General features: G+C 39.1%; 3 protein-coding genes across 3 annotated transcripts in view; all 3 read right to left on the bottom strand.

Moving 5' to 3' along the window:
• Positions 1-713: 713 nt before the first annotated feature.
• On the bottom strand, positions 714-1673 carry LOC139952506 (somatostatin receptor type 5-like). Its single transcript, XM_071951658.1, has one exon. The coding sequence runs from the start codon at positions 1671-1673 to the stop codon at positions 714-716; it is 960 nt and encodes a 319-aa protein (XP_071807759.1).
• A 5988-nt stretch (positions 1674-7661) lies between these two features.
• LOC139953152 (galanin receptor 2b-like) lies at positions 7662-15603 on the bottom strand. The gene has a single exon (XM_071952582.1). It carries the CDS (start codon positions 13574-13576, stop codon positions 12581-12583), a length of 996 nt encoding a protein of 331 aa, XP_071808683.1. The 5' UTR covers positions 13577-15603; the 3' UTR covers positions 7662-12580.
• Positions 15604-15729: 126 nt separating this feature from the next.
• The window catches only part of LOC139953171 (small nuclear ribonucleoprotein F), a 41802-nt gene continuing 34529 nt past the window's right edge, over positions 15730-23002 (bottom strand). Inside the window, exons 3-4 of the mRNA XM_071952606.1 lie at positions 19790-19854; positions 15730-16915 (exon numbers count right to left, since the gene is read on the bottom strand). Of these exons, the coding sequence (XP_071808707.1) occupies positions 16849-16915; positions 19790-19854 (132 nt within the window). The 3' untranslated portion in view covers positions 15730-16848. The remainder of the gene's footprint in view (positions 16916-19789; positions 19855-23002) is intronic.

Raw genomic sequence — 23002 nt, 5'->3', positions numbered from 1 at the left:
ATATAAAGAGGTAGTTGATTCCATAGACGAGATGCTGCAACAGAAGAAAACAATTCTGCCCCCCCTCCCCCGAGAGGTGCGAGATGGTTTGTATAGGTTTAGAGCATGTTCAGAATGTAAGCAGGTTCTTGCCCATTAAAGTACTTTGAGATGAGTCTGTAGATGATCCTATATATGATAATGGGAGCCAGTGAAGATCCAAAAGGACAAGTTTAAACGATAGTGTTTTGCGTTAAAGTTAGTACACGTGCAGCAGTGAAACATCTTATCCTCTATAGGAGGGCACCTCCTCCCTTGATGGGATCGCAACTGTGGATATGTTCCGTGTACACCGATCCCTTCTTGGTTATTTAAGATGAAATGTTCAAGATTTTAACGTTGAGACCAATAAGAACTCACTCCGTGGTAGTGCAGTTAATAAAAATCATAGTAGTCCCAGCCGATTCTCTACCTCCCGCCCATGAAGCAGTTGAAAACAGGACAGTTCTTTTCGGAACCGAGAAGTCTCCCGAAAAATCTGAAAATTCTACTATAGTATTAGAACACAATAGCAAGACAGTAAAGAACGAACTCCATCTGGAAAGTAGACACACACACGCAAAGCAAATACATGTATATATTGATACCTCACCATGCATGGCCTCAAACCCAATTATAAAGAGTGTTTTGATACTAAGAGGTTATTGATATACCTCTTCAAGGGTACCAATGCGTTACCCGGTACCGGTTGATATTGTGCTCATATCATTTGCTTGATTTCGTTGGCGGCAAAATATCTGACGTAATCCATTACGAAACTGACGGTACTTGAAAGCGTAAATCATCGGGTTGACGCAAGAGTTTGAGGCAACCATTGCGACAGAGAGATAATAAAACCAGCCACTCAGCGGTATATCGAAACCGAGATTAAACAACAGAAAGATTATCTGGTTTGGTGTCCAGCAGATCAAGAAAGTGATGAAGACGATCAGAAGCATCTTGAATGTGTTGCGTCTTGCACGGAGGAGGGACTCGGCCATGTCCGGTGCGTTTGCTCCACCGGGGAGATGCTGGGCTGGTGCCGGGCCGACACGGGCTGCTCCCCGCTTCATCTCCACACTGATGCGAATGTAAGCGAAGAGCATCACAGCAACTGGGACGACGTATTGCATGACTACCACAAGAGTTCCGATAATGTTGGCACCTGGAATCGCAACCGGAACGCATTGTCCGTTCTTTGCCTCAAAATTGAAGAAGCAGTATATTATCGGGATAAAGGCCAGAACCCAAGACACCGCCATGCACACACCGACTTTGAGCTTGGGCCGAGCAGCGAATGCTGCCTGGTACTTGAAGGGGTGAACGATGGCGTAGTACCGCTCCAGGGTCAACAGTAACAGGCTACTCGTTGACTCTATGGAAATGTAGAACTGGGGGCAGTTGATATGCCAGACGTGACAGAGGAACCAGCCTAGGCCATCGCTTGGGACTATCTCAGGCACTGGGATTTCACTTCTCAAGACGATCAAGATGGAGCCCAATAGATCAATGACTGCTTGATGAAATATGAAGGCGTTTGTACGCGTCTGCATTGATCGTACTTTGAAGATGACGAAGCAAACTAAAACATTGCAAAGGATCCCAATAGTGCCAACGATGTCTTGGTAGATACGCAAAACAAGAGTTTCCTCCATGTTTTTTGGGTTGTCTCGGAATTGAATTGCAGCAATTGAGTACGAAGCAATAAAGGCCCTAGCTCTCTAATTGTCAGTACGTCCAGATACTTCATAAACAGAAATCAACTTATGAGCTTGAATACGGTGAATATTTGTTTGGGATAAAACGGACACAAAAGCTTTTCAAGGCTTTTATCTGACTCAACTATTATACTGATTAAATGCGAAGGCGTCAGTTTCGACAATATTATCATGAATGATTAATAAACACAGTTTCCTTTGTGTTTACTAATGAGCGTTTTGTTGGGGTAAGAGCTAAATAATTTCATCATCATTAGCTTCATTAGCTTAATAATGACTACCGAGGATTCTTTTGACGTTCCTTTTTTTCTACAAACACAAGCTAGCAAGGTTTCCTCATACCACATACAGTATATCGATAGGCGGCTCAGCGGTCCAGTGGCTAAATGGTTTAAAAAATGACTCTGCTCCACTGCGTAGGTAAACAATTGACACTTTAAAAGCGCGGATATTATGCGCTTACATAAAGCATATTATTTTCACAGCTTAGCAGGGATATTTTTGCTTGTTTGATGGGAAACTCATCGTATGTAATATTTTATTCGAAGCTTGCACATATTTTTCAGTGCTTGCACAATAAGCGGAACATGGTGGTTGTGTGGGCAGAGTTTGGTTGAAGCATATAGGCATTAAAACTGGGCCCCGTTCTATAGGGGGCCTATAATAAAATACTAATAACAGTATAATACCATTTACATTGCGCCTTTTCATAAGGTTACAAAGCGCTCAGAGAATGACAGGGGGAAAAAAATCAAAAAAAGGAAATGCAAACAAAAACCAAGATGAAAACCACGACAAGGCAAAGCCTGCGGCATTTAGCCAAGAAAGTCCCGCTAAAAACCGGTCTCTCTTTGACCAGAACCACAGGCCAAGCATGGCGAAATTTACTGATTGAAAAAGAATATGAGGGGAAGTTATTTCTTGACATTTTATGCCAGTTTAGTCTCTGCGACGTACACATACTAATACAGAGACAGATACAGACACTATGGTGCAGAAATCGTGCAATTGAAATGTCTCATAAGAGTAGGAAAGAAGTATCCTACAAAATGATGTGTTTTTAAACACGTATAACAATATCAAGTGGAAACTTAGGACGTAGGCTTATTCCTATCGTATTTTTATTTTATTTTTGTTAATAACTAACCACGTGATCCTCATTTGCACATTAAATTAGGAAATCTTTGCAGCATCACAGCATCATTTCTCAAGAACTACACGGCCGATTTTTTAAACTGTTTGTAGTTTGGACTCCTTGGATGTTGCAGATAAATTTTGAAAAACCGTGACCTCAAGTTGACTTCTACTCCCTGGTCAACCTGAAGTGGAACCATAACAAGACACTATACACATTTTTCAAACTTTTTTTCAGTTAATGACTCATTGGTAATTTTAGCACATAATCCAGCAAAAGACCACGGAACAGCTTTGTTCACAAACACCGAATGAACCTTGTTACGTTCTCGTTTTGGACGTAGACGCCTTTTTTTTCATAAAAATGTTTTTCTTAAACACAAACTACTGCTAGATATTCGTCGTATAGGAAGTATGTGGAAGATTTGCTTCAACCGTTTCTTGGGCACAAGCCCATTGGGTTGTTTTTATTGTTCAACACCGCTACTATAAACACCCCCACCCTCAATGTCTCCCCGACCTATATGTTCCAACTACCCTTTCCCCAGAAACCCCTTCCTTTTACCGCCCCTCCCTTTGTACCTCCCTTGTCTTCATAGAGTTTCATAAAAACATCATAAATTAGTTCTGCTGTAATCATTGACTCAGTGTTTGAACACAGAGACATCTGTCTCCCACCCCAAAACATCAATTAACAGTCGGAAAACGTTTACTACCAGAGACCATACCGATAACATGTGTTGTTATCTATCCTATCCACCTCTCCCCCCCCCCCCCCCCGGCACAAAAACCCATTCCGTAAGGACTACCCCCATACGTTCTTTAAAACTTTAATTTACATGATTCTCCATTAACAAGGGAAATACTTTCAGTGCGTTCCGGTATTACTTTATTTTTGTTTGTGCGTGTCCTCCTTCCTACAAACACTCTTTACGATGCTTATTATTCTACAAAACCATCAAAATGTTGTTTTTTGGTCACATATACAGTCTCGTCTTTATAGTCTGATTGCACAAGGGCTACGCGTTATTCTCTTTTCCCATACACACACTATGTTGTTGAATGGTTTGTCAGTTGTCGTGCACCACCAATGATCGATCTCTAATAAACCCACACTCCCTTTCTTCCGTGGAGATATATAAAAACATCAAAGATAGTAAGTGCAGTTTTAACCGCCGTATTGACAGCTCCAAAAGCAACGTCCAAGCAACCAAGGGATGGTTTACTACCAGGGACCACACCAAAAACATGCGTTTTCCTCATCAACCTCTGCATTCTCTACCCATTTTCGTTTCCTACCCGCACTATCATACAAACGGCGCCTGCCCATCTATAGTAAAACTCTGTATAAAGATGCACTTATCTAATAATTTTTTTTAAAAATCACACTTGTCTCATCTGATGGTCGGATACACAGCTACATGTATGATTCGCTTCTCCCCTTACACACTATGATTGCTACAATGAATGAAAGGGCGAGTTGTTTGACTCGTTTCAAATAAAAAACATGCATAATAAACTGGATTCAATAGACCGATTGCGCTCCGTGCGTCACGTGACCTGTTGTGGGTGTTATTATTATGTAAACAAACATGGGATAAAACGTGCGGTAAAAAGACATGATTACTGTTGCAATTTGTTGTTCAATAAAGACTCAATTCTCGAAATCACTGAAGAATATTCCGGGATTGTAACATGAGACCTTACCGGTGGCTGAACAATGCCAGTAATGGGTAAACACAGTTACACCAAATAGGAGCTGCAAATCCCTTATTTTTCACCCTCAAACTATTTGATTGGAAGGGGTAGCTGTCAACTATGAGTCGGATCAACTTCGTAATCTCCCTTCAGCCCGACTTGACGCTGTGCACAACGCAAACGGCGCGTGAGCATTTTGTAGTAGATTGCTGGAAATATCAAACAGCAAATGTGATTTAAAAAGTCAATATCACAACATTCAAATTAACAAAAAGGGCTTCCTTTTAAGTTAAGGATTATTTAGTGAAAATACAGCCAATTATGGTCCATCGGTACGAGTCTTCCCATGTCTTTACTGTGTAACTGTGTTTTTCAATGCTCACTTAGGTCACGTGATCACATGAAAACATTTGTAATGCAATCGGTCTATTAAAGTGTTTAAATAATAACTATTCGAAGTGCAGATAAAAGCAACAGCTGTTTACAGGGTGGGTTTATGTGGGGTCTCGTATAAGAAGAATAATAATAAAAGTAATAAAAGTAATAAAAATAAATTAAAAAAAGGACAAAAGAAAATGACAAAAAGAAAAGGATTTTGAGGCTATACCTATTTTACAGTTGATAGTGCAGTTTGGGACTGAGCAAACTACCGCCGAATGCACTTGGCACCATGCAGGAGTCATCTGCCTTACTAACTAAACCGAAACGAGTCCTGAGACCGCAGCATCCGGAATGTTTGTGGTGTTTGTGTGGGTGTTTGTGTGTGTCTTGGGGGGAGGGGGGGGGAGCGGTTTCGGACAATGGAAACAACGCAATGGACTTTGTCCCCAGTTCAAGTAAATCTTATACCATAGATTGAACATCCACAGACGGATATCTAGCAGTTATGGTGTTCCAAAGACGACACTTTGCGTCGCCGTCGCCGTCGCCGTCGCCGTCAATGTCGCCGTCGCAGTCGCAGTCGCCGACGCCGTCACGGTTGCAGCCCTCGTCCCCCTTACATTTTTAAATATTTTGACAGCCCTGTGCAGGACAGTGAAACAGCGCCCTCAGGAGTCCGGAGGCGACGGCGATGACAACTGCGACGGCAACGGCGACGGCGATGGCGAAGGCGAAGGCGACCGCGACGGCGACGGCGACAGCGACGCGAAGTGTCTTTTTTGGAACACCATTAAGCAGTAGTGTCATGTCTGTGGCTAAGTTCATTTAGGTCCGGGCTACATTTAGGTACATGTTTGGGGCTACATTTAGGTCCGGGCTACATCTAGGTACATGTTTGGGGCTACATTTTGGTCCGGGCTACATTTAGGGCTATTTGGGGCTACATTTAGGTCCGGGCTACATTTAGGGCTCGTATACATTATGGTGCCGCACAAACGGTCGACACAAGTATGACGTGCAAAATGATACAATGCTCTCTTCTATGATAAAATGATGGGAAATTACTCAAGACTCACATTTACTTGAGATACACCACTTAACCCTTTTTGCCACCCTTCTACCTGTAAAAACAGCAATAGGATTGACGATCGAAAATTGGTGTCGATTGAAATAACATACTGGCCCGACTGCAAACATAATTTGGGATGAAATAGTTCCTGCAAATTTTGTTTAGCCATAAAAGCTTTTAAAGGCACCGGGCATGTTTGTTGCCAAAAGACCAGTATTCTCACTAATCCCAACATCATGGCATCAAATAACAAATCTGTAAAATGATGTTGGCTCAATTCGTCAGCGAGGTTACAAGAGAATAATGAAAGAAAGAAAAACCCTATTGCACAAATTAATGTGTGTGCTTTCAGATGCCTACAAAGTCTTTCAATAATTGAGTGAGAAATTACCCCTGTCTCAAAAACTACGTTACTTCAGGGGGAGCCGTTTCTCTCCATTGCTCGTTACCAAGTAAGTTGTTATGCTAGTCGATATTTTGAGTGCTTATATCAATAGCGTCCAGTGCCTTTAAACAAAATCTTAATTTTCAGTTCAAATGACCATACACGGTGGCTGAAAACAAAAGTAGTCAAAAAGATGAGTCATTTCAGACTGATGAAGCTTTCATTCATTTTCAACCATGCGTTTATCAATATTTTCCCCTTGCACAAACACTCAAGTTCAGACCTTCGTTTGTCTCACTTCATTCTCCAAGTAGTGACCACTCCAGTTTCTATATTATAGAATCGGAATCGAGGGGGTTAGCAAATATACCTTTGTCTCATATGGGAAGATGTTCAAGTTGGTTGATAATCAAATTATTTATTGGTTTTCAGGAGGTTTGCAAAAACACCACAGTTTTTTCGTCTTCAACAAATTGCATTCCGATAAAAATAAAACTGAAGTTGAACATGTTTGAAAATGTCAACATTTTATATTTTTAGTAATATTGTTATTTTGCTTTAAAGGAATATCGCTTTTTCGAACAACGTATTAAGCCTACCACGAAAGCGTGCTTAGATCCAGAAAGAGCACCGGAGAGCTGTTGATATTATAAAACATTGTGAGAAACGGCTACTTTGAAGTAATAGTTTAGAGAGAAAGAGGTAATTTTTACCCCAAATTTGGATGTGAGAAAGTTTCCGGGCATGAAACCTTTCTCAGGCATCTGAAAGCACACAACTCTCATGCAACAAGGGTGTTTTTCTGTCATTATTTTTCTTGCAACTTCGATGACCAATTGAAGCCCACTTTTTTACAGGTTTGCAATATTTATACATTATGTTGGGATGCATCAAGTGAGGGTACTCGTCTTTGACAAGTATTCTTGAAGCATGCCCTAAATGCAAAATACTCAAAGCGCAGCCGCGAAGCGTTCCGAGCATCCTATATTAATCAATATAGGACTCCTATATGCTACATTTTGGAGTAACGGAACAGTATAAATGGCATAATGAAGTAAGACACGTGACGCGTGTCGACCAATCCAATGGCAAAAGGATCCACAAGTGCCGGTTCAAAATAATATTAATGACTTGTTATCTTACAGAAAGTGTGGCTGATTGTCATACACATTCTTTAATAGTAGAACAAAAAGAGAGTTTGATTTATCATACAGATTACTTAATAATTTACAATTTTAAAATGAGTGATAGACTTTTATCTCATAAATGTGTGCATGGTCAGAACAACGTTAACAGTATAGACCGTTTCCAAAATACCCATTACGCAAGCGCTAACTGTTGTTGTGTCTTGATCGTTAGCTAGACCAGCATGCACCTCATTCCAAGCCTAAGTCTGCTGCCACCTAGCGTTTATTGACTGTGACATACAGGTTCATATGCACTGCCTATATAGGGAAGGTACACGTTTGGTTTACTCATAAACAAATATTAACTTAAAACCTTACTTGGTAACGAGCATTTGAGAGCTCTTGATAGTATAAAATATTGTGAGAAACGGCTCACTCTGAAGTAGCGTAGATTTTGAGAAAAAGGTAATTTCCACTGAAATAATTATGAGAAGACTGGTCTTTAAACATGCTTTGTAAGATTTTTGACCCCAAACATTAAAAAATAGTTTTTTTGAGTGAATGGTATTTCAAAGAGTATCACCCGCTCTAACGAAAAAATGTTTAACTTTTACTTTTAATGGTCAGGAACCATAACCAAAATTTAGAACGTTTCTTATTAAACACATAAGAATTGGTCACGTGATATTGTCGGGATCCCGACAAAAACTTTATTTCACTGCTGCTATAATTTGTGGACTTTTTTGAGCAATGGCTCAAATGAAAGCTTGTAACTTTCTCGACCCCCATCAAAATACCTATTGAATTTTAAATCAAAATTTTTGGGTCAAAAACGTGTGCAGTGCCTTTAATAATTCAATGCGTTCGATGTGAATGTTTACATGCCCTACTAACTATTCAGTCCTTTACACTGTCAAATACTTAACCTACTATATACTTTCCTCCACTTATTTGTATGTCCTTCTTTCATCAAGGAAATCTCGTTTCTAAGAACATTGTTTATAATGCGGTTGGACATCTGAAGTGCTTTTAGTTTTGTCCATCTTTAACTTAATCCCAAGTAACTTAACTCCCGTAATATCAAGGGAGATGATAATTCAACCTTAGCTTAACAATAGGTTAAAAACTTCCGTATTATTTTTTTTTATTAAGAAAGCTTCTAACTCATGGATAAGGCTATTACAAAGGCTTCAAAGTCAGACAAAGAGATTAACCGAAATGCACATCTCTTTGCTTGAGCAAGGGTGCCCAAGTGCTTTTTATTTTTCCAGCGGCCTCCCAGACCAATAAAGACAGCGGTTTCTTCCTTTTCTATGATAACACTCATAATAGAATAATAGAATAATACAAAAATAGATAATCCATAGGATAGAGACGAGGTTGCATAATGAAATCATATTGTTTACAAACAAAGAGCCACAGAGCTTGGGCTTCCAAGCAAGCAAAACAAAATACAATCGTTGAAAACTTACACTTTTATAGAAAATGCATTGACTGATTGCGAGCAATTCTCAAAACTTGTTCAGATATGGCTTCTTATAAAGCACTCATATACAAATCACTCAGTGACGCTCAGATACTTCAAAGTTCAAAATTTTCCTGCAAGGCATTGGAAAGCTACTTGTTTTGTATTGATGAAGTACAAAGTATATGAAACTAATTAACTAACATCACCAAGTCCACAGTGTAATGGTGCAAATTATATGGAGGTAATCCGACCAGGAACAACGGGACGAACCACTCCCTCTACGATAAGAGCACCGTGTTCTTTGTTAAACAACACGGGACCAACGGCTCCACGTCCCGTCGACGTAGTAACAATAGTGACAATAAGTGTTCCGACCGGGACTCGAACCCACAGCAACACCATCAGAGCTTGAGTCTGGGTTGTTATCTGCCCGGCCACGACATGTCAGAAATGTTATTGAAATTTGTGTAAATGTTTCCCATAGGAAATAAGGTCATTGTTGTGGTGCTAAAGAAGATCTAGGATGTCATAACAGAGTATCCGCAAGAACATTATCATTGCACACAAAACTTGAACTAACAGTGCTTACAATGGGTGCGTTGGTTAAGCTTCCCTGGGTCGACCTTACAGTGCTCACTCGGGTGTGCCCCTGACACACTCCACAAGCAGGGTACTGGGGGCTGACCCGGGTGAGCCCCGTCAAAGCTATTCGAACGTTCCGGGGCAGACCGGAGTCGACCCAGGGACGCTAAACGAACACACCCTCTGCATAAACTGGTTGTTTAAACTAACATTATCCGTTGCTGGTACAGAGAGCGAGTCATAGCACCTTTTAGTATTTTTTACGTAGTTCTGATGGACATGCGCAGATTACCGAAAACAATAGATTTGACCTGGCGAGTCTGCTACTATACAAGCGTCCCAAAAATCCCCTATTAATTTTGCAAAAACGACGTGTTTTTTCACAAACTTGGGTTCTAACTGGCACCAAATAAATGATGTTGAATAGGGAGACGACCAACCAGGCCTCATTGGTAGAGTGCGGGCACAACAATCGGGAGGTTGTTGGTTCAAATCCCACTCTAGGTGTTTTTGTTCATCCCCAATTCGTTTAAATTGGCCGAAATCTTTTTAAACTGTCACATGTTAACTTAGAGTAATTATGTGTTATGGTAATCACAATTTAACACGGTCGGTCGAATGTCTGACTTGCACCAGCATGGCATTTTCAAGGGATTATCTTTTACATATCTTTCCCCAGCACAGCAAGGCCATTTCTCCAAGAATCCTGTTAAAAAACTTCACAGATTCACATGAAAATAAACAGCAAATCTTCCACTAGTCAATTTGCTTTGAATTCACCACGAACACACAAAAACAGTTCGCCCGTGCCTGAATCCACATCAGCAACATTACTTAGCCACAAGACCCACTTTCTGGGTTGTTTTTTTTTTCCTCGAGAAAAAACGTGCCTTAAGGACCAAACCAGTCAGTGATTTTAACACTAAAAACCTTGTGTGGTTCTAGCTAGGTCTGACATTCTATGGGAAAACATCGTTACTCGAAAAATTACATTACCCTTTAAAGTAAATATACGCGTTTGGTAGTTACTCAAAACAAATATGAACTTAAAAACTGACTTGGTAACGGGCATTGGAGAGCTTTTGATAGTATAAAACATTGTGGGAAACAACTCCCTCTGAAGTAACTAGTTTTTGAGAAAGAGGTAATTTCTCAATAAAATAATAAAAGACTTCTAGCTAGAAGTCTTTTATTCCTATCTGAAAGCACACAAACTCGTCCAACAAGAGTGTTTTTTCTTTCATCATTTTCTCGCAACTTCGATGACCGATTGAGCCCAAATTTTCACAGGCTTGTTATTGTATGCTTATGATGGGATACACCAAGTGAGAAGACTGGTCTTTGACAATTCCCAAACATGTAACCTTCCCTTTAAGTACATAGATCATACTTTTGACTAAGAGATGTGACATGTTATTCACATCCATACATAGCATGCGTTTGAATTTTGAAACTGAAAAACGTTCTCAATTACCGACAAATAAATACTTAGAGTAAGGCTGTTTTGTACGGAAGCGTATTACCGCCACATGAATAATTAAAATCTCTCTTATTGTGTACGTACACAATACATGTACATCAAAACCAAAGTCCAAAACTTATAGTGTACGTACACACTATCTTAATATTAAAGTACACGGTAACTCCAAACTTATTATGTACGTATATGATAGATTTATACGTATGCGAAAAGTTATTGCGTATGTACAAGATAAATTTGGATTTATTGTGTACGTACACAACAATGACTCATTGTGTACGTACACAAAGGACTCATGTATTCAATACATTCAGCGGCAACACGCTTCAGCTTTGCAATGGAAGGGCCCTGGTGGCCGGCCAACAAAAGGTTGCATGCTCCTCAAAATGTTTAAAGGTCAATCCCCGCATAACGTGGTGCATTATAGTCTTCGATAAGTGGTACAATTCATGTTGGAAAGGCAGAATACATTTTGAATAATCTATTAGCAAATAATCATGACGAAAAAGGTATTGATAATTAGCTACAAAAAGGCAACATAACAGTTAATGCAGACACCACATCACACTTGGACTACATTCATTCTTGAAAAGTCGTCCAACGTATGAACTCGCACAAAAAACAGTGATGTGAACCATAATATTTAGGAAATTTACATGTCTTCTTGAAGATGTGTTGGAGACCCACGTCAACGATAAATATGAGATGTTAAGAATTGGGCAACGTCTTATACAATCAAACACAGTTCCTTTAAACCAGAGCGAAACAGGCGATATTAGAACTCACACTTAAGGGCACTGGACACTATTGGTAATTACTCAAAATTATTATTGCCATAAAACCTTACTTGGTAATGAGTAATGGGGAGAGATGATAAAAAATATTGCGAGAAACGGATCCCTCCTAACGAATGTTTTCGAGAAAGAACTAAACAAATTAATTTAGATTTCGAAACCTCAGATTTAGAATATGTGAGGTTTTGAAATCAAGCGTCTGAAAGTACACAACTTCGTGTGCCAAGGGTGTTTCTTCTTTCATTATTATCTCGCAACTTCGACGACCGAATGAGCTCAAATTTTCACAGGTTGGTTATTTTATGTTGAGATACACCAAATGAGAAGACTAGTCTTTGGCAAATTACCAATACTGTCCAGTGTCTTTAAAGCAGTGATGGTGAGCCATACTATTTAGGTAGTAGCTGTGTTGGATACCCACAGTAGCGTAATATTGAGCTGTCAATGTTGGGGTAACTTCTTTTACAAAGACAAAACAGTTCCTTTAAACAAGAGCGCAACTGACGGTACGTCAACTCACACTTAAAGCAGTGGATGGTGAACTACTAGGTAGTTTACGTCTTCTTGCAGCTGTGTTGGATACCCACGTACATATAGTGATAGATGAGCTACCAAGAATTGGGCATGACAACGTCTTCTACAAAGAAAGCACAGTCCTTTAAATCGGAGCGAAACTAGCGCTATTTGAACTCACACTTAAATATAAGCATTGGTGAACGTTATTATTTAGGTAGTTTGTATGTCTTCTTGAAGCTGTGTTGGGTAACCACCAGCAGCGATATATGAGCTGTCAAGGTTGTGACGACTTTTTCTACAAAGACAGAACAGTTCCTTTAAACCGGAGCGAAACTGACGGTATTTGAACGCGTAGATCACTGGATTGGCGCAGCAGTTGGTTGCTACCATTGCAACAGACAGCAAGTAATACCACTCGTTGAACTCCAAATCCAGCCAGCCAACATTAAACATGAAGAAGATCAGTTCGTTCGGCGTCCAGCAGATCAAGAATGTGATGAAGACGATCAGAAGCATCTTAAAGGTGCTACGCCTTGCACGGAGGAGTGACTCGGCCATGTCTGGTGCGTTTGCTCCACCGGGGAGATGCTGGGCTGGTGCCGGGCCGACACGGGCTGCTCCCCGCTTCATCTCCACACTGATGCGAATGTAAGCGAAGAGCATCACAGCAACTGGGACGACGTACTCGAAGAAGGCAGTAATGATCCCTACAGCCCTTGATCCTGGAACGGAAAGGCATTCGCCATCTTGTAAGATGAAGATAAACATTAGATACGACTTCATAGCGGCAGCGATGACCCAACAAATCGCCATGATGACCCCAACTTTCAGGCGAGGATACTTCATGAATACCGCCAGATACTTGAAGGGGTAAACGATTGCAAAGTACCGCTCCATGGTCAACACCAACAGGTTAAAAGTTGAAATGACGAAGAAGTAAAACAAGACGAGGTTAGAGAACCAGACATGGCATAGAAACCAGCCTAGTGCGTCATCGGGAAGCGGACTAGGCAAAGGAACTTCGCTCTTCAAGAGAATCATTAAAGAGCCCAATAAATCAATAACTGCTTGGTGAAAGATGAAGGCGTTCGTACGAGTTTTCATTGATCGTACTTTGAAGATGACAAGACAAACAAGGCTATTCCCCAAAATGCCTAGAATCCCTACAAAAGTCTTGTATATACGTAGAGCTAATATATCCTCCATGTCTTCGCTAGAAATCTTTCAAGCGCTCAGAACTACAAGTTGTTCCATAGGTTTAGAGTATGTCGTGTCGTCTCGAAAAGATTGGCCATACTGACTTGTCTATACACACTGTAAATCAGTGATTACGTTACACCATAACTGGGTTACTTCTTTGTACACATCGCACAAGTCACATTACCGCCCAGAGTATACGGCAAAATGTGTTCAATGGACTTATAGTAATTTAATAAGGGAACACAAAACATCAAAGAGCATCTTGCGCACCAACTTCAATAGTAATGTATTCAGTCAACTTTTAACTTAGGAATGTAGATCAACCTTTGTGACGGCAACGATAAAGACACTATTGTGCACATGTACTCAATTAGGGGATGACGCCGTAATCCAGCTTAATTTCTAGAGTCACTCTGATTTTTCAGTCTCATCCCTTATGTTAATTAAGATGTACAGAACCCACCCCCCCCCCCCCCTTCATTGGTAGTTTATACAATATTGTGTCGTCCCTGAACTTTATCATTGAGACTCGAGGGCTCACCTACAGAGTAAAAGCTTTTGTATATAGCTTTTCATACTTTTTAATCAACATCGTACACTTTTTCTCATGGGTAAACCAGTTTATGAACTCGAAGAACATGTAAAATAAGAAATACACTCATACGATGGAACACAGTATTGATTTTGATTTTATCCCTAAAAAATTAAAAACAGGCATATTCCTCGGGTGTAATTCGTATCCAAGAACTTTGGCACACCTTGGACATGTTGATCCATACGTTCTATGCATGGAAGAGCCAATAAGACCGGTGTATTCTTCGGGATGTGGCATTCGTTTCCAAAACACAATAACCAGAATCATTTAATTGCTTCCCTACATACATAACAATACAGTGGATCCTAGAGTTTGTAAGCGAGGGCACACATTAACGTAAAAGTTTTCCTAAAATCTCTTATTTCATCTGGGATGCAGAATACACATTTTGTGAAGCATTATGATAGAAACACTCCTCAGATTCAATCTTTGGGGCATTAAAAAACTGTTATTTTTAACATAAAAACGTCACTTCGAAGTGAAATGTTTCCGTACTGCTTTTTTATAATTTCGAAAGCTGTTGTTATAGGCTTTAATAACCCAAAGTTGTCGTTGCCATTAATTTGATGTGATACAGAACTGTCTCCCTTTAATAATAGGGCCCAGGAAAAACAATTAAATTGCATAGTACATTTATATGTGCTCTATAGTGGAACTGTTCACCTACCGCATTTCCAGAGACGTGTTATATTACTTTTACCCAGTTTAACACTTACATTGTAAGTGCATTAACAAATTTTCTTGTTAGTTATTTATGGGGCTGGTTTGGGTGGGCTAGTGAGGGTGAGGGGGGGGGGGGGGGGGCACACTTGCCGTTTATGTAGCAAAACAATCGTATTAAGTATGCGAGTGTATCATTGTACAATGTACAGTGGATGTACTCCTATATCAGTGTACGAAAAAATAAGCGAACTCGAGCCTTTCATGGCGTGGGAAACCTCCCCACGATGGGCAGCGCGCCGTGTATCGCCCGGCAGCTCTGCGTCTCTTACGATCCAGCAAGGAACACAAAATGGCTCGTAAACAGGATATCTTTCGTTGACGCTCTACACATAACCTTGAAATTGATTTATGAAGTTGGTTAATGTCTGATTTGCCCATTATCTAGTCATTAATTCGAAGCCAAACATGGAGGGGGACACGGACCAACCGACCCCCTTCCATTAGATATGCAATTTATCAGCAAAGTTTCTTATGTGACCGTTTAGACTGAACAGGGGGCTATTATTAACTGCTCGCCAAAACCAAATAGTCATTTCCAAATAGTGAAATACATTATGCAGTTTTGAATACCGCCCGGTTTCAAACAATAATCATTCCATACTTAGGCCTATATTTCATTATTTTGTTCCGACCTCTTTTATCCTACAAGGTGCTTTATTCATTGCTTTTGAGGTAGACTCATGTTTGTTTTTTTTGTTTTTTTTCATATTTCAATATCGGACGCATTGATAGACTTAGCGCCATTTTAGCGGGGCCGTTTCGACGTTGTCGGAAATCAGTAATTTAATATAAGCTCTACAAGATTTTCCGGAAGGAAATAATAGCATCATTCAAAGGTGACTTAATCTTCAATGTTTATTAAAAACCATATGAAACCACAATTTTGTTGTGAGTCTTAAACAAGTACTGACTGACATCAATAGCAACTTAGCTTGACTCAGTAAAGACCAACAATACATTTGTATTCCTTTGTTGACAATGATTAATGAACCGAGACTGCAGTGACTCGGTTTTTTTAACTATTAAAGAGGGTCTTTCTAATCCAATAAGCCTCTTTCTTTTTGGCCTTACTCTCAAACCTAATCCCATATAAACTCAAAAGGCACGATTCATTTACAAATAAAAAAGGCAGGGGGAATTATTGTGCAAATGTCATGGACAAATTAAAGTGTTTTTAAATAAGCCAGCAAGGTCCTTGGTACAATACTGGACTTTTGATCAGAACAAGAAAGTAATACTACCACACAAGTCGTGTCGCATCAAGTTTGAGTTCTAAACTTTAGTAAAATTGTCAGTAAAATCACTGATGTTTGGTCTGTGTTTCACTACATGGAATCTCGATGATGCAGTAAACATATTGCAATGGGAGACCTTTGAACGCTAGGTGGCAGCAGACTTTCCGTGTAAACTCACAGTGTTTACTTAATTGTTTACTTACATCGTAACAATGAAGTGAAAATTCAGTTTAGCTACATGCTTGTCAATAACTTTTAGTTATGCATGAAGCACATTAAGGGCCCATTGCTTAGTTTTAGCATGGTTGAGAAATGTTATCAAATTCACGTCATATGAAAGGAAAATAATGTTTATAGGTCCATAAAGGATAACAAATTTGAGATTTCTCTAGGGACCTTGGACAATCCAAACAGTTTTAAACTGGACCATCCGGCACAAATACGCACGACGACCTTCACTCTGCTTGGAAACCTCAACTCAATGTCTACAAAAACAAAAACTTCTATTTCCTAACTCAGTTTACAAAACAAAATTGTCTTTAAGGGGGTCAATTAATATTTACACAAGCTTGCAATAATGTTCTTCTGCAAGTTGTCACATAAGGAATGTCAGTTTCAGCAGGCAAAGTTTTGTCAGCACCACCAACATAGATTGGATGAAAACTGTGCTTGGTTCAGATGGTTATCCGAAAAGTCCAAACCATCTGCCTCTGATCAAGAAGCCATCATTCTCTCATCTCTCCATCTTCTTCTTCTTCTTCAACGCCTCTCACATACATCACGTTATTACATCTATAAATTAAAGCAGAGAAAAGACCAAGTGAGAATCCACATTGATTAGATCTAGTACAGAAAAGTCACATAGCGACAGAAATAGGGCTAGAATTTTCAAAAAATTAAAGACCCACATACATGTACTAGTACTTTGAAAGTCAAGAAAACCTAAAAGGTTTAGATTATCAAATTATCAGAATCTTGGCAAAAAAAAGAGCTTTGGATCTTTATCAAATATAAAAATCTAATAAAAAATAACCCTAACCCCAAAATAGACATAGATAAATAAAGAAAATCAGGTTATTAAAGTATAAGAATTTATAGTTTGTTACATACAAAATGAGGTTTGAAATTATCCTGAAATATAACATTTGAAATCCCAAAGTAAAGAATTCAGAAAGACTTAGTGTGAACATTTGGTGTAGAGTTACATAGGAGAAGATGGAAGTTGGGGAATTGAGCCTCACTAAAGCCAAACTGCATATCATGGAGGTAGCCATGATATAATGAAGTACAGTGTGGATTCTTATAAAATAGGCCTATTCTATATATATAAGATCTACAACAGACATGAATACAGAAAGTAAACTAAATAAAGTTTACTAAGGGGTTTGGGTTGTCAAATTATAAAAATCTATAGGAAGACAGGCATTTAACAAAATAACAGCTGTCAAAAACAGTTACAATCTACATGGAAAAGACAAACTGTATACAGTATACACATACATGTAAAGTACACACACAAATATGATAGAATTATCAATTATCAATCATATCATCATTGCAAATCATTCAATTATCATGGCATCATGTAAAAGCATCATAAAAGGCAGTTTGTACTACTGTATAGAAAAGGTTGTGAATGTGATAATCATATTATATCCAAAAATCAAGTCAATTCAAATCACTTTAAATACGCATGGTGCATTAATGTACGTAAGAAAATAGAAATGGCACATGGTATTAATAAATGCAGAAAAGGGTTGTGACTGTGATCACAATACAATATCCAGTCCACAAATCAAATCAATTCAAATCACTTTAAAGCACTTAAAATGAACAATCAAAGAGCAATATCTGTATATAAAGGAAAGTACATGGAAATGGCATAGGGTACATGTATAGATAGATGTTGAAAGGGTTGTGATCACCATATACATGTAATATTGTGTCCACAAATCAAATCAATACAAATCAGTTCAAATCAATTCAAAATATCAATCAAATAGCACTGACTGAATCATCAGGCACATCATGAATTGTAATCAGCAGAGTGTTACATTGTAGAGTATACATGAACGACCATTGAAATGGCACATGACATTAATAAATGCAAAAAGTTTTTTATCATAATAATATCCACAAGACAAAGCAATTCAAATCACTTCAAAATTAATCATAGAGCACGTTCTGTAATGACCATGCATATGAATCAGTATGGCACATAGCATGTGATAGTATACATGGCATACAAGAAACAACATAGAAATGGCAAGTGATAAATAAATGCATAAAGGGTTGCCGTTGTCATAATAATATCCACAAAACAAAGAAATTCAAATCACTATGCATATATGGATAGTTATTGGCACATCAAACATGTTAAAATGGTAAACAAAGGAAAGAACATAGAAGTAGCACACCATATTAATAAATGCAGAAAGGGATGTGATCATCATACAATATCCACAATCAATTCAAACCACCTTAAATAAACAATCAAAAAGCAAATCTACATCATCTGACACAAAATATTGGCACAGTGTGACATGTCATATTTAGTATACAGGAAAGAAATTGGAAATGACACATGGTTCAACTCAGCGGGCTAATTGACTTTGGAGCAGGTTTTGAAGCTGCTTAAGCGTATGGGTAGTTAAGCACACCAACAAGTATGCTTACCAGAATAAGGTTGCCAGCCACAGTGCTAGCCATATTACTGTGACTGGCATCCTGCATTATTTTGCTAAGCATAACATTGTCAGACAATATTTTCTGCTTCCTATGAAAATGGGCCCAGTCCTTTTATTTTAATTTTATTTTCATGTCCCACGCATGTCAACATTCTGGAGGAACTCTTGCACTGAAACACTACCAGTAGTGTTGAAAGGTTGGCATGGTTTCAAAAGAACTGATCTTACCTAGCCTTGCTCAAGGCAGTCGCATTATTCGCTCCGAAAAGACGCAGCTGTAAACCCACCCGCCGTATACTCTGTGCATGGTGTGTGCGATCACACCGAATGACCCACCCGTATACACACTGTCACATCGCACGAATACTGTTCACACAGGTCATCGCACTCGTACACCACTAACCGCATGCGGATGCCGTCAGGCCGACAGCCTTGTCGGATCTGTATCTTCCCGTTTTAATGTGTTGTATTGAAAAAATTCCAATAGTGGACGAAATTGGGGGGGCTCGAGGATATGCTAGTATGCAGCTCATGAATATGTATATCGTTCGTCAGACCTATCAGACAACACAGGATGTGAGGCAAATGAATTATTCATTTTGACGTCCAATCACGCACTTCTGTTATCACGACCTTTGGACCCTATCATGCGTCCGTGGTGGTGGTGTGAGGTAAACATGTCTCGTCTTTCGCGGGCATTATGGTAATGAGCTGACCGTGGGAACTCTTCGCTTATTATAGTAATGAGGTCAGTGGCTTCGACACAGATCCTACAAGGCTGTCGGCCTGACGGCCTCCGCATGCGGATAGTGTACGGGGGCATCGTGTTGTGCGATGTTACGCACAGTGAATACGGCTGGGTTTTACGCACAGTGGATACGGCTGGGTTTTTATACAGCGGCGGTCTTTTTTCGGAGTGAATAATTCGACTGCCTTGAGCAAGGCTAGATCTTACCAAGAATGAGTATCATTACTATACCTGATTAGAACTTCCCCAAGGTTTCCCTGAAATATACTGTCGATGTACTCCTCTGTGTTTGCAAGCTGCAACAAAATCAAACAATAATAACACATTCATAAATACCTCAGACAGTTTCGCTATTCCTATTGGTGGAGAGGGCGTCCTGTGGGTGTGTATAAACCTTTGTTTATGACCAGTAAAAAGTGTTGAAACATGGGCATGACTTCGTCTCGGCAAAATTATCAAGAACCAGGCCTCGTTGGGATTAAACCACTAGTTGAAAACCTCTTCACCACACATTGATTCCCTTATTTAAAAGGTGTTTTTTTGTTAGTGTTGGTGGGGGGGGGGGGGGGAGGGGCAGGGAATCTAAAACTGTCAAGATGGTGAAAGAAACAAAACTTCAAAGATCAAACAGACTTGCACATTGTATCAATTAGGTTTCTTTCCTTATAAAAAAAAAGAATATAGAACACCATGCTGTACTCGTCATTGAGATGCCTTTAAATTGTCATTAAACTTGCAAACAGACATAAACAAAATGAATTGTCTAAACAAATATTTGTGATTATATACTACACAGATTGATTGGTGGAACATACAGGGTTCGACCTTAACGCAGCAGGGTTCGAAATTAGCGGTCGCCCGATCGCCAAATGCGAGTGAAAATAGCGGCGGACGACTTAAAACCATTTCTCACTAGCCCGCCGGGCGAGTCAAATAATTATTCCTTTTCACATATAAATGAGGGTTCAGTGGCAAAATCCCACAGAAAATTTTTACTAAAGCTTTTAAATTAGTAAGTTTGACAATTCTAGATACTTGCTAGATTTAATTTTGTCGTGATCGGGACCGGAATTGCTGTCGTTCGTTTCAGAAAACACGTACAATCAATTGAAAACACGATGCACAAACCACATGGTGCCGAGTATCCTCACAGTACACGGTCGCCCACTGGTGGTACATCCATGCAGTATGCACAGCACATACACAACGCACACAGTCGTCCAAAGTCCATTCTGACCAACTCTCTGCACGCTGTGATTGGCCGTTGACGGCTGTTAATAATTCCATATTCATTATGTTCTTGACTAGACTTCAATGCAGTACACGTTCAAGAACGGAGTAAAGAATTGCCGAACGTTGTGCATAATGACTGCAGACTGTGCACAATGTACAGCCTTGGACAACCAATAACATGGACAACTTTTGCCAACAGAGGGCGTTGTGGGGCAAAGTTCATTGAATTATTTCTCGATGTGCGTTGTTGACTGATCGTTGATTCATGAAGATTTTGTTGCAAACGGAGTTCAAAACATGTTCAAATCAAATCAAACGACCCCCTAACCACGAAGTCATTAAAGCTGTTGTTGATGGAAAAGGGATAGTTTAAGGTAAAAATTCAGATATAAAATCCTCAAAAAAAAGCAATTTTAAGGGCTTCACTTTCGTGTTTTTTTTTTTTAGCTGTTTCGTAGCGCAGCGCAGCGAAACAGCTCTTGTTTTTGTTAAAGTTTTTTTTATTATTATTAGCTGTTTCGTAGCGAAGCGCAGCGAAACAGCTCTTGTTTTTGTTAAAGTTTTTTTTATTATTATTAGCTGTTTCGTAGCGAAGCGCAGCGAAACAGCTCTTGTTTTTGTTAAAGTTTTTTTAGCTGTTTCGTAGCGAAGCGCAGCGAAACAGCTCTTGTTTTTGTTAAAGTTTTTTTTATTAGCTGTTTCGTAGCGCAGCGCAGCGAAACAGCTCTTGTTTTTGTTAAAGTTTTTTTTATTATTAGCTGTTTCGCAGCGAAGCGCAGCGAAACAGCTCTTGTTTTTGTTAAAGTTTTTTTTATTATTATTATTATTAGCTGTTTCGTAGCGAAGCGCAGCGAAACAGCTCTTGTTTTTGTTAAAGTTTTTTTTATTATTATTATTAGCTGTTTCGTAGCGAAGCGCAGCGAAACAGCTCTTATTTTTGTTAAAGTTTTTTTAGCTGTTTCGTAGCGAAGCGCAGCGAAACAGCTCTTGTTTTTGTTAAAGTTTTTTTTATTATTAGCTGTTTCGTAGCGAAGCGCAGCGAAACAGCTCTTGTTTTTGTTAAAGTTTTTTTTATTATTAGCTGTTTCGTAGCGAAGCGCAGCGAAACAGCTCTTGTTTTTGTTAAAGTTTTTTTATTAGCTGTTTCGTAGCGAAGCGCAGCGAAACAGCTCTTGTTTTTGTTAAAGTTTTTTTAGCTGTTTCGTAGCGAAGCGCAGCGAAACAGCTCTTGTTTTTGTTAAAGTTTTTTTTATTATTATTATTATTATTATTTTTTTTTTTATTTGTCATCTTCAGAAAAATTTCATATAAGTGCTGATTTGCAATGTTCCCAAAGAGCAATTGCAATGAAATTTTCAGGGATGAAAGGTATTGGTGCAATGATCATTGCGAAACAAGGATGTCATTATGACATAATCAGAAGTCACGTGACGTCATCTTAAAGGTGTTGTATTTTAAATGTTTGAAAATTTATAACAAATCAGCCACAAGAGACCGTAGGTTTCTGTTTGCGGGATTGGGGAGGAATAAATAAGGTCTTCATTTTGTTTCGTGTGCGTGACCTCACATGACCTCTACTTCCGGTCGAAACCGGAAGTGGCCCTCTAATTCAAAATTGGAAAAAGATATGAAGTTGCTTTTAACGATGTTAGTGCGTGGCAAGGGTGGGCAGTTCAAAAAAAATACCAATGACGTCACAAATTGCAACGGCGCCCTCTAGCGGCAGGATGAAAACTCTTCAAAATGGACTTTTTGAAGATGTCTGTGGTGAAGTTTTTTGTAATCACTTTAAATTTTACACACAAGTTAACTGTCAGGCAGCCATCATATGTGTGAAGTTTCAGATCAATGACGTCATCGGGGGTCACGTGACGCGGCCTTAAAGGTGCACTTTTTGAACTAATATAACTCCCTAAGTAATTATGCGATCATGTTGAAACTTGGTAGGTTGTTGGATATTGACAAGTTCTTATGAAATATTAAAGGACGTCATGATGACGTCATCACATGATTTTTTATGATTTTTTCAATTTTTGCACCTTTAACACATAAATTGCTATCTGAATATGGTATAATCCAAATTATTTTTTATTTATGCCACATTGGGTAAAATTGCTTTGAATACCCAACAAATTTAAAACTCAGTTGAGAAATTTGAAATTTTTGTTAACGAAACAGCTCTGCATTTGTGCACAAATGCAATTTAGCTCT

The sequence above is a fragment of the Asterias amurensis genome, chromosome 2 (genome assembly GCF_032118995.1).
Source record: "Asterias amurensis chromosome 2, ASM3211899v1".
Classification (NCBI taxonomy): Eukaryota; Metazoa; Echinodermata; class Asteroidea; order Forcipulatida; family Asteriidae; genus Asterias; species Asterias amurensis.
Note: the sequence above shows the minus strand (reverse complement) of the source record. Positions and strands in the feature narration are given on the sequence as shown.

Coding starts and splice junctions, on each gene's coding strand:
- LOC139952506 (XM_071951658.1), bottom strand. CDS start 1,673: ATGGAGGAAACTCTTGTTTTGCGTATCTACCAAGACATCGTTGGCACT.
- LOC139953152 (XM_071952582.1), bottom strand. CDS start 13,576: ATGGAGGATATATTAGCTCTACGTATATACAAGACTTTTGTAGGGATT.